This window comes from Acanthochromis polyacanthus, chromosome 2, assembly GCF_021347895.1.
Source record: "Acanthochromis polyacanthus isolate Apoly-LR-REF ecotype Palm Island chromosome 2, KAUST_Apoly_ChrSc, whole genome shotgun sequence".
Taxonomy (NCBI): domain Eukaryota; kingdom Metazoa; phylum Chordata; class Actinopteri; family Pomacentridae; genus Acanthochromis; species Acanthochromis polyacanthus.
In genome coordinates, this window is record NC_067114.1 from 33,484,276 (window position 1) to 33,496,713 (window position 12,438).

The window sequence follows — 12,438 nt, forward strand, 5'->3', positions numbered from 1 at the left end:
CTGTGATTACCGGGAAATTGTTGCTTGTCGTTTGTTGATGAAGTTCCTAAGAAAGATGCGGTGGATATTCCTGTTCCATGCCGAAACCTGGAGTTAATTCCTTAACAACCTGCACACAAAGACGATTCAGACAATAGATTTTGGGAAGGACACAGCTGATACGTCCCCTAATATTTAGAACACGTGCAACTGTCTTCCCCAATGAAAACATGAAAAAGGAAGATGAATTTTATTTTGAAAAACAGGTTTTTATACCAAAATCAGGTGGTACAGATTACAAATATACAACACTACAGTTATTAACATATTAATCATAACATATACTTTAGTCACTATAAATAATTACAGCATTGGTGAGTGAATCATGTAACATTTAAAAGACCCATTATATTTGTGTCACCTTCTACATGACTGATGCAGACTCTTCCACAGGACACACGTGTCTATTCATATACAAGCTCATTACCCCTTATACTGAACACAAAAAAACACACGACTCCTGTGCTTCTCAAAGCCTTTGACTGTGCACCTTTTTTCCTTTTATAATTTTCTTTATTTGTATAACAATTTGTATAACACCAGTAATTTGTACAGGGCAAAGTAAATTGGTTTCCCCGTCCAAAAACCAATAGACAGACAAATAAATAAATAAAAAAATTAAAAATACTGAAAAGAAAAAAAATCTTCAAACAACAAACAAACAGAAACAAATACAAAGCTCCATTTGCTTACACTCTCAGGATCCACCCAGGCCATAAAGTCTGGAGCTGCTTAGATCAATCAGGTATCACCTGGCTACTGTGACTTGCTTTACTTTAAATGTTGAAGGACATATCCTGAACAGAATAACTGATCAGGCCTCACTGATCTGGTCAGGATATGATCAGGATATATAACTCCAAGAGATCGGTGAGGCCAGAAACTGCAGATCAGAGATGTGTAGTTTCAGATACAGAGACCCCTGAAGAAAAAACAAAACACAGAACTTCCAGGAAGACATAAATTTGACTATGTGTGATGGTGATATATAACTGTGAGAGAGAGGAGAGTAGAAAAGAGCTCAGTGCATCATAGGAGCCTCCCGGCAGTCTAAACCTATCGCAGCATAACTGAGAGACAGCTCAGGTGATCTTGAGCAGTATTAACTACACGTTTTATCAAAGAGAAAAGTTTAAAGCCAAATCTTAAAAGCAGAGAGAGTGTCCGCCTCCCCAACCCAAACTGGGAGCTTATTCCACAATGGAGATGCTGATAACTAAAAATTCTGTCTCCCATTTTACTTCTGGAAACTCTGGGAACCACAAGTAAACCAGCAGTCTGAGAGTGAAGTCCTCTGTTAGGATGATTTACATTAAGGTCTCTGAGATAAGATGGAGCTTGGTCATTAAGAGTTTTATATGTTAGAAGCAGGATTTTAAATTCTATCCTATATTTTACAGGGAGCCAATGAAGAGAGGCTAATATGGGAGAAATATGATATCTCTTGCTGGTTCCTGTCAGAACTCTGGCTGCAGCTGGAGGTTTTAAAGAGAATTATTGAGGACATCTTAATAAGAAGAAATTACAGCAGTCCATTCTAGACGTGACATATGCATGGACTAGTTTTTCAGCATCACTCTGAGACAAGATGTTCCTGATTTTAATAATATTATCGAGGTAAAAGAAGGCTGTCCTAGACTTGCTTTATATGTATGAACAACATATCCTGATCGAAAATAACTCCAAGGTTCTTCACAGTAGAACTGGTGACAAAGGCAATGTCATCTAGAGTAACTGTTTGGTTAGATAGTACATTTCTGAGGTGTTTAGGGCCAAATGCGATAACAGTTTGTCTGAATTTAAATGAGGAAAACTACAAATCATCCGGGCCTTTATGTTCTTCAGACATGCCTTTTCTAGACTGTACCTGCTGCAGCTTTCACTGTATAATGGCAAGCTGGTTGTCCTGACTGTTCCAGCTGCTGGGAGAAGGCAAAATTGCACAAAATCTAAAGTTCTTAAAGATGACATAAGATGTGTTTTGTTTGTAGTAAACTGAAGCATCCCCACAGAAAACCGATTCAGTTTGTTTTGTCCACTGTCATTCTGGATATGACCGATAGATGGTGCTAATGTCAAGAATTCAAACATCTTGCAATCTCTGTTGTTGAGGCTCTGCTGCAATGTCAATGTCAGATTTATAGCACTTTTAAAAGGCCTATGACCAACCAAAGTGCTTTACAGTAAAATAAATCATCAACAATATGAAAGCAAAAATAAGCAAAACAATAAAACAGTAAAATAAAACGACAAAAGATCCATTAAAGGTGACTGCTCAGCTGTAGTGTTTCCAAAAGCAGGGCTCCAGACTGCGACTAAATGGTCACATAAGTGAACGTAAATGGATTGAATGTAAAATGGTAAATTGATAATATGTGCGATTCATTTGAGGCTTTTATTTTAAGTACTTATTTGCTAAAATGATTTTACTTTGGTGTTATAAGAGTTGATAACTACATTTGCAGATCAAAGCTACCATGTAGGATGGGACATTTGTGTCATTCTGCCACTTCCTTTCAGACCTTTTCACTTTCATCACCCAGTTTAGCTTGCCGCTTTAGAAAAATGATGTAATCCTACCTCAGGTGACAGAGACTGACAAAAAGGGGACATGGGTGAAATAATTTTTTTTATCTTTACCTTAAAGAGTTTCTAATAAGTAAGTTTATGAATAATTGCCATCAAAATCGCCATCACAACTCTCCTTGCAACCATACAAACTATAGCAATCAGACCAAAACCTGATGGGAAATTGTGTGAGTTTCTATAAGCAATGAAGGAACAGCACCAGCAGAAAGGAGGAGAATCTGGCAGGCAAAGGTTAAAGTATCGGGTATGCAGATATATTTTGTCTAAAGGCTAATGTTTATTTCATGTAAACAAATTGTTCGTATGTTAATTTTTTATGCTTCACACCTTTTTGAAAGGTGAAGCTGCAGAGCTGGCAAATCGTCGATCAGTCAGCCAGGGTGTACCCAGACTACAAACAGCCATTGAGCGAAGTTGCGAGTCCACAGTGCAACACCTGAAAGACAGATTTAACAGTCTGCTTGGTGAGTTGTTGTTTTTTATCACTATATCTTGGGTACACAAATATGTTTACAGCACTGTTGACAGGCCTACGTATTTTCCCTTTTCCCCCTCTATCTTTTTGTCTTGCTGACAGAAGAGGATACAGGATAAAGGATACACCAACAGCCACGGCAGTGAAGTGTTTCAGTGTCTTTAGCCATGACTCTTGGTCAGATAATAAGCTGGAAATTCTGGACTATGGTGTAGAAGAGGTGAAGTTTCTCCTAGAACACTTCTCCACTGTCCTGGACAGGTAGGTTGTTTTTGAGACATGTCCACATCTTTTGACATTAGGACTGAAATTATGTTAAGGACCTTGCTTTCCTTCTGATTTTTCTATCTTATGCCAGGAATGGATGTAACAAACGTGGCCACAGAGGAGTTCCAGGAGATGAAAATGACAATATAAACATCATTCATGGACAAAAGTTATCTTGGACTATGGAAAGTCATGATGACAAAAGATCTCTTACTCAGACTATGCAGTGGACTATGTTATTTTTGATATATAAATGTGATTTGGTCATTGTTTTGGTCAACTGGTTTGAATAGTACACTTGTTCATTTCTTTTGTTTTTATGCCGAATATCCTACATCTAGTCAAGATATTGCTGGTGCTCCCAGTATCTGCAGCAGTCTGTGAAAGAGGGTTTTCATCACAAAACAGAATCAAATCAGATGTAAGGGCAAGTCTGCATAATGATACCATTGAAGACCTCTAGATAATCAGTTTCAAAGGGCAAGATCTGATAACTTATGACAGGAAGGATGTTAAGTTGTGGTTCTCCCAGGCAAAGAGGGTGCGGAGACTCAACTATAGGAGCTGGCACCTCTGAGTTGAACTGCAGAGGTGATCTGTTGTGTAGGACTAGATGTTGATATCCCTTCTTGCATACATGAGACATCTGAGACTCTGTGGGAAGGTCAAGTGAGTGAGGGCATCCTCTGGATTATCAAGTGGGTGGTGAATGAATACTGTTAAGTTAGGTTAAGTTAAACTTTAATCATCTGTATAGAAGGAATTTGTTGTACAGGAATAGAAGATCACCTAAGGCCATTAAATAAGCATTAAAAACAGGCATGCTGTTGTTATGCCTTGCTTCTATTAAACATTTCACGCTATGTTTTCTTGTAACATTATTTACTTATTTTCTAAGTGACGGCTCTTCACTGACAAACTTAATGTACAGATTAAAAATTTTGGAAATATCAAGTTTCAAGTTAGTGTCAATCTTTACATCAGTGCAAAATTAGGGTATCATGACTATCATTTAACAGAAGGGAGGGCTGATTAATACTTTGCCGTAAGAACAAAAAAGGGTGCAACCAAATCATGTGCTGATGCTACCAACTGAGAAAGTTGGTAGCACTAGTGCTACCAGTGAAAAAGTTAGTCTGGGCCCCTGAAAAGGTTTAAATCTGTATTGTTTGAGTAAATGTCACGTTTTAACCTCCACTGCTGAGTTGTCAGTGGTTGTAGTTTAAACTGCACCCAAGATGCAGTCTGAACAAATTCTGTAAAAGTCAACTAAAATTCTGTCAAGTTCTTGAGCTTTAACTTTCTCTCTCTCTCTCTAATCTCAAACCAGCTTGTTAATAAGGCAGGCGTCTATCCTTCCTGAGTCTGGTTATGTTGGACCATCACCAAGTGCAGCTCAGGGAAAAATGTTGGGATTTGTTGTTAATATTCTAAGATCTTGACATTCACATATAAAGTGCTCTGAGATATATTATGTTTTGAGTTGAAATTTAACTGAATTGAAGCTTATCCTGCTGCTTTAACTGGTTCTGAAAACATATTTTTAATCTTAAATATTCCTTGATAAAATAAATACTTATTGCAACTAATACCCAATAAAAACAGAAAAACATATCTATTCAAATAGTTTTAGTTCCTCTTTAATCTAAACTCTCTAAAGAACTGCAAATAACAAAGCAGGTGGAACAAAATGCAAATGATCTCACTTAGGTAGATAAAAGCATTCTCAGACTGGACATCAAAATGTTGTTTCCCGACTTTTAACCATAAGGGGAAAAAAATGAAAAGACTGTATTCAACATTACAAAAGTAATTTTGTGCAAAAAAAAAATCAATGTGAAAATGAATCTAAAAAGAGCATTTCCTATTTCAGTGACAGAAATATTGCACAAATATTGACCAAACTGTTGGGGTCAACCCACATGAACTCTACTAGTACAACACATACCATAACAACAAGTAATAGCAATGATGTGTGGTCAGCAAATCCATTATCGAAGACAATCAAGACTAAATACCAGTAATCACAAAACTTTGGTTTTCTGACCATCATCTCCGTTGTGTTTGTTCCAGAGCTGTTGTGTCGTACTTTGGTATGGGGGGAGACTTGTAGCGTTTACATTTGTTCAGGATTGTGATAGCCAGTGCTTTCTTTGTGGGTGTCTTCCGTTAGTCACTTAATAATGGCAGTATCTGCTGGTAAAGCTCAGTCATGTGGAGTTCCTCAAAGGCTGCAGGCAGCTCTGAGAGTGACTGGTAGTTCTTCACTACAAAACCCTGGAAACTAACAGACAGGCAAGGGGAGAGAAAGGGATAGAGAGGTATGAGCTGCAGTAACACCACTGTGTGATCCAACACAAATCCCAACCTCGTTCTTATGTGTGCGATTCATACCAATGTTGACGGGAGAAAGACCAAGAGGATTCAATGAGAATTTTCATCATCCTTTCTTTGCATTTCCTGCCTGAAGAATCCACGTCCACCTTCACCGTCTTCAACCGGCGACAAAATTCCTGAAATGAGATGATAAAAATCAGAAGGCGTTACAAAGTGACACATAGTGCAGACAGGAGTCTTGTATGTTTAGAACAAAATGTACAACACTAACTCACATGTCAAGTAGGAACTGAAATTACAATTTGCAGTTTGGTCTGTTGAAAAATAGAAAATTCTTTCTAAACTGTAGTACGTTCGTTTGAATGCCACTGTAATACTGCATGTTTGTATAAGATTACACTGGTAGAAACGCACACAGACCATCATGGAACCCATTTGTTGTTCCACAATTAAATTTTTAAGGATAAAATTTCATTTTTGTTAGAATTACACATTGCTGCTACATTACTGTCTACATGTCTGAGACGCAGCCATCTAGCTTAAATAACAATTCTTTTTTTAAATTCCCATGCAGTTGATCTTACATTTACTTGTATTAAATCTGCCATTCAGGCAGCCTGAGATGTTTTCTGACAAAGTGTAATGTACAATGTTTTAGTAGTGTAAGGAAACATATCCACATTTTAAAGGCTGGAGTCAGAGATCAGCCTGACCAAACTGATTCTTAAAGCAGTTACAGAATAATTCAGTTGACAAGTAATTGATTCAAATACTAATCATGTCATCTCTACTTACAGCAGACGGCCGAAAGAAGTCCCTGATTTTCTATCCATCCATCCATCCATCCATCCATCCATCCATCCATCCTCTATACTGTACAGGTCTTTATCCTTTGTAAGGTTGTAGTCTATCCCAGCTGACTCAGGGCAAAGGCAGGATTCAACTTGGACAGGTCACCAGTCCATCACATGGCCACACAGAGAGACAGCCAAGCAAGCAAACACTCTCACATTCAATCCTGTGGACAATTTAGAATCATCAATTAACCTCAGTATGTTTTTGAGCTGTAGTAGGAAGCTGGAGAACCTGGTGAGAATCCACGCAACACAGGGAGAACATACAGACTCTACAGAGAAAGATCCCAGGTCAGGAAGAGAACCCAGGACTGTCTAGTTTTTACGCGACGGTGCTAACCACTGCCCACCATACCGGCTGGTCTTGTAATTTATAGCAAATATCTTCACTGTGGTGTTAACTACAGAAAACCTCAACAATAGCCTTATGTGGCTTGAGCTAAGGTTTGCTATGGTGTATGAAATTAATAGCATCAGCAACGCTTTGCAGAGTTATAAACCTGGGGCAATACCTTGATGTCAGGTTTCGATCCCTGCAGAATAACCAGTATGCTCTGTCCCAGTAATAACCTTCCAGTCAGCTGCAGTTGGTGGCTCCAGCGCTCCAGCAGTCCAATGTAACGGTTTCGAGATCGGATGTGGTCCAGCAATAGCACTGCAGCCCACTCATCTTTTTTTGAATCTTCCACTGCCTCATTGCCTTCTCTTCCATCCTCTGTCACCTCCACACACTGCTGCTGTAAAGAGCACAGACTGGCTTCAACATCTGTAATGCCAATCCGATCCTCCATAGACTTACTGTTATTTTTTTTAACTAATAATGCTATTTACTTGTATCATTTAAAGTAAATTTATATTCAGGCTCCAGTCACACTTCAAACCTACAGAGGGTGAGAGATTGAAAATGGTACTCTGCAAATGAACTTTCCACAGTCAGAGCATATCAGACAGTCACTAAGTGTAGCTGTTTACCTGTGAGCACTCTACCAGCTGAAGAACCATTGGTTCAGGGACTAACGCTGCAGCTCGATCCTGCAACTTCTGTCTGATGTTGTGACACTGAGTCCTGGACAGACCAGTAGAAGAGACAGAGATGTGGGGCGGGGATGAAGGGTAGTCAGGGTGCAGGTGAAACACCAGTCTCACATCCAGCCCTCTGTCTCCAACTCCAGTACAGTTGATTTGGACCACAAGCCCATCCTGAGCTACGAAGCAAATAGTGAGGTTATAACGGTATTGTTCAAAGTCTCTATATTATTAAAATGACTTTGTCATAAAATGCTCTGTGTTGTGTCAGACAATGGCAGACAGCATTGGATATCATCACTGGAAGGTCCTCTGAACTTACATTTGGGGTCTATGAGGAGATAATGAAGTAAGATAACACTTTTGGTTCACTTTTACTGGGATTTTAAAGGCATTTCTGAATTCCTTCATACTTTATCTAAACAGGGAGGGCCAGTTATACAGACAGAAACTCCTTGTTAATGAAGGAGGGCAGAGGTCAGACTGGTTGAAGCAGACAGACTATATTAACTCAGACAGCTACTCTTTACTTCTTATTATTCATCTTTAATAGAGGAAAACAGGAACAAGCCCAGGTTTCTTTTCAGCACTGTAGCCAGGCTGACAGAGGTACAGGTCTGTGGAGCCTTCTGTTCCTTTAGCCCTGTGTAGAGAAGATTTCATGACCTTCTTCACAAAAGAAGTTTGGAATATGAGATGGAAAAAAAATCTTGAATACTTTTTTTTTTTTTTTATGTACAGTGGCTCTGGAAGAATCCATAGAACCAGACTTATATTTGAACTGTTTCTCTGCTGTAAATCTCTCAGAGCTCAAGTCAATATTATATTCGTCTGAATCAACAGCATGTCTGTTAGACCCCATACTCACTAGATTGTTCAAGGACATCTTTTCTTTAATTAACACTGCAGTATTACACATAATCATCCTCTCTTAACTACAAGCTTTGAAGAATGCTATGATCAAACCACTAGTGAAAATGCCTACCCTGGATTCAGGTGTTTCAGACAATTATAGAGGATTACCTACAGGTTGTCAAAAGTAAATGAAATTATTTTTGCTTTGACAGAAAAACAACACAGGTTAGTGGCAGCCCTCGCCTGTAGCCCAAAAGTTAGAAAACTCACCAGACTGCTGGATGAGCTGGAACTCTCCTTCTCCGCAGTATATGGACGATAAAACAGAAACTTCTTCAAGAGCAGCTTCGGACATTATTTATGGATTCACATCATACCGTTCACACAGCTGCGATACATCACAAATCCATGTTGTTTATGGTCGTACTTCAGTGCACATCCTGATTCAGCACATGTCCGTCTCTCCATGCCGTCCGGGTAGCTGTCCGTGACGAATTCATGAGTTCCTCCTTGAGAAAAGCACTGAAAAGATTCGCTCACTTTCACATCCATCTCTCCTCGTATTCCATTAGCCCTGTCAGCAATTATTATATAGGCCTTTCCAGAATTGGAGGACATTTGGGATTCAGATTTTTTTCTTTTTTGAAAAATATACGTTCTCTTCTGCAGTTTTCTGCTCTATATTCATCAATAATATTTAATAAACTATCAAAGGCTTGATTGGCTCAGCTTACACAACAGTGGTACAATTTTTTATTACAGTTTTTATTTGTTGTTTGCTAACCCTACTACAATCACAGTAACAGGGTTGCTAATCCATGCTAATGTTAGCTTTTTCTCAGAAGTAGAAGCTACATAATTTAGCTTCCTGTTACTGCTGACGAGGAAAAACTTACTGATGGAAAAAAGTCAAGAAAACAGTAAGAAGAATTTGTTTTATCCTGATAATATAAGATGGAATGAGACATTCAATCAAGGCTGACAATGTTATGAAAATATGAAAAATAGAAGAGAGAACATAGCTTTGCTCTACCTATTATTTTGGAAAAGTGTTTCATGATGTTAATTCCACCATATTATGTGATTCACTGTTTTCTTCTTCTCATACCAACTTAAAAAGATATGCTAACATACTGTGGGACACACATTCCATACATAATAATTATTATTTAAAATATCATGTGGATTAGAAAAATGTTCCACAATTACAAGACACCAATGAAAAAAAATAATACCAAAAAAGAAGATTTAAATTTCATTTTAATTGTTTTATTTGAGATTCAATACAATTCATCAGGGAGGTGGGACAAGAGAAAGTGACCTTTTAGGGGGAACTCCAGACTTATTTGGTATTTTAAAAAATGTTTTCAAACATTCTTTTCTCCTTTTTCTTTCTTTTTTAGTTTGGTTTCAGGACAATTAAATTAACACAGTAACTGCATGTTTTAGTATTTTGTACATGGATTATTTGAAATTTGATGGGTGGGATATGAAATGTCCTCCAATTCTGGAATGACTCACAAATCATGATAATCTATTGGTTTTTTTTAAAAAAAAACAATGTCCACTAATTCGGCAAGAGATGTTCCGCCATTCTTTCAGCAATTTTTTTTTTTTCAGTTGGAGGGGTTGTGTTGCTCCACTCTTGTCTTTACAATACTCCAAAAGTGTTCTCTTGGATTCAAATAAAGTGACATATATGATCAGGTCATAGCTTTCACTGTTTTTTCTTTAGAGACTTTTGTGTGATTTTGGTAGTGTGTTTTGGATGGTTATCAAGCTATGCTTCTGTGGACTTAGAGACATGTTGTCAATACATTTTTTGGTATATCGGAAGACATCCATGGTGCCACCTAGAAATGTCATCTCCTCAACACCCTTTGCACTCATCCATCCATCCATCCTCTATATACCGCTTTATCCTCATTAGGGTCGCGGGGGGTGCTGGAGCCTATCCCAGCTGACTCGGGCGAAGGCAGGGGACACCCTGGACAGGTCGCCAGTCTGTTGCAGGGCTACATATACAGACAAACAATCACACTCACATTCACACCTACGGGCAATTTAGAGTACTCAATTAACCTCAGCATATTTTTGGACTGTGGGAGGAAGCCGGAGTGCCCGGAGAAAGCCCACGCATGCTCAGGGAGAACATGCAAACTCCATGCAGAAAGATCCCAGGCCCACCCCGGGATTTGAACCAGGGATCTTCTTGCTGCAAGGCGAAAGTGCTAACCACTACGCCGCTGAGCAGCCCCCTTTACACTCATGCAACCCAATATTATCAAAGTCCGTCGCCCATGCCTTACTGTCAGGACTACGCATTCACTGTTGTAGGTTAATACTGCTGAAAGTTTGTTTCTTGAATGTCGCACATGGAGGTTGCTCGTATGCAATGGCATTCACACTGTCTGAGTCATCACACTGATTTGCACTTAGAACTACCATGCCCACCTAGAGGCACTTGCCCATCTGTTGTTCAAAGGTGGTGGGGCACTGTCTGTTGTGATGTTTTAGAAAAAAGACCCACCACAGCTCTGATTAGTGGTACTCTCTGTCTATACGTCCCGATTACTGCTGCAACTGCATTTCACTGTTTTTTACTTGGTCATCGTTCTTCTCATATCTTTTTTCATCTTTGCAAAGTCTAACAATCAGAATTTATCCTCTCCCCTGGCAATTCTTTTCAATTATAGCTGTAACGCATATTTGCAGATTGATACAGCCTGCAGGTTCAAAACTGAATTAGTTCTCCACTAATTTCATAATCATGATCATGCAGTTAGCCTGATTGGAAAGCACAGGAAAATTCCATTTTCAATATAGTTTTTCTATTTTTTTTATATTGGTCATGAGAGGAAATACGTGACTGTTAGATATGATAGAATTTTGAAATATGTGACTGTAGGAGCCTAAATGCAGTTTATTTTATGTTGGACATTGACATTCAGTGATTTAGAAGTTAAGAAATACACACCTCATAATTTCAGTAAGATAATAAGTTAATGGCTAAAATGTCTTATAATGACAGAATGATTGATAATTGAGTTAAGCTAAAAAAGTTTAAAAATCTCATTCATATTACATTTGTGGCTTTTTGGCGCAAGTTGTTGCCAGTCAAGTTGTTGATAATCTTATCTGTTTGTGGTTGCACTACTTTATTTTGGTAGATTCATAACGTGAGATGAGAGTTTGGGCCAGGTAGTCACACCCACAGCAGTTCAGTCAGGCTAAATGAGAGTGGAGCCACACAGTTTTTTTACCTCTCTTTTGTGGATCGATTCCTGCTTTTATTAACTGTGGAAATAATTTTGTACTACATTTTTGTTCTAAGTAAACTTTTAAACGATTCAAGACGTTCTGTGGATTTTTTCATTGTGGATTAGTAGGAGTGGAATTGTCGAGCGTCAAGCTAACGGCTACATTCATTAGGAACTACAGTGACATTTTAGTAATATTGCATACTCATGTATACTCACAGTATACAGTGACTTATAACCCTTAGAAACTCAGTGGGGTGTCAAACATACGGCCCACAGGCCAAAACCGGCCAACCAGAAGGTCCAATCTGGCCAGCTGGATGACTTCACAAAGTGTAAAAACCACATAGAAGAACTGAACGGTATGAACTGCAATTTTTGCAAAAGCAACTGCTATTTTAAAGTTGTCCACTGCACTGCTACAATTTTTATTTAGTTTTTAAGTGTAAATTTTATACATTTACAAAGCGGAGGAACAACTTAACCTTTTCCTTAATAGTTTGTCAGTTCAGGTGGTCAGGATTATTGCACAGATGTGGAAATGAATATAAATTGAAAACAATTTCTAGATCCTGACAAGTATTTTTGATCATAAAGTACTATATCATTCAGTTCCTGATACCTGTGACTAAATGTTTTTCTTTACCTTTGTAGATACTCTGTGATCTGTAAGTTGTAATGTGTAAATGATAAACTGAGGCATGATAGTGTTAAAATTTCATTGATTTTTCTTAAG

At 38.4% G+C, this 12,438-nt stretch overlaps 1 protein-coding gene across 2 annotated transcripts; it reads right to left on the bottom strand.

Annotated features, from left to right (window-relative positions):
* Positions 1 to 4,994: 4,994 nt before the first annotated feature.
* rwdd3 (RWD domain containing 3) lies at positions 4,995 to 9,298 on the bottom strand. 2 transcript variants are annotated; one of them, XM_022204350.2, is made up of 5 exons: positions 8,713 to 9,298; positions 7,534 to 7,766; positions 7,074 to 7,295; positions 5,765 to 5,883; positions 4,995 to 5,654 (listed from the first exon to the last, which is right to left on the bottom strand). In XM_022204350.2, exons 1-5 carry the CDS (start codon positions 8,795 to 8,797, stop codon positions 5,540 to 5,542), a joined length of 774 nt encoding a protein of 257 aa, XP_022060042.1. In that variant the 5' UTR covers positions 8,798 to 9,298; the 3' UTR covers positions 4,995 to 5,539. The 2 variants fall into 2 exon arrangements, with proteins under 2 accessions (XP_022060042.1, XP_022060041.1); XM_022204349.2 differs by having other exon boundaries at positions 7,074 to 7,298; positions 8,713 to 9,289.
* Positions 9,299 to 12,438: the final 3,140 nt, after the last annotated feature.

Coding starts and splice junctions, on each gene's coding strand:
- rwdd3 (XM_022204349.2), bottom strand. CDS start 8,797: ATGTCCGAAGCTGCTCTTGAAGAAGTTTCTGTTTTATCGTCCATATAC. Junction 7,767..8,712: donor CCAGCTCATCCAGCAGTCTG/GTGAGTTTTCTA, acceptor TTTGCTTCGTAG/CTCAGGATGGGCTTGTGGTC. Junction 5,884..7,073: donor GATCGAAACCTGACATCAAG/GTATTGCCCCAG, acceptor ATCTCATTTCAG/GAATTTTGTCGCCGGTTGAA.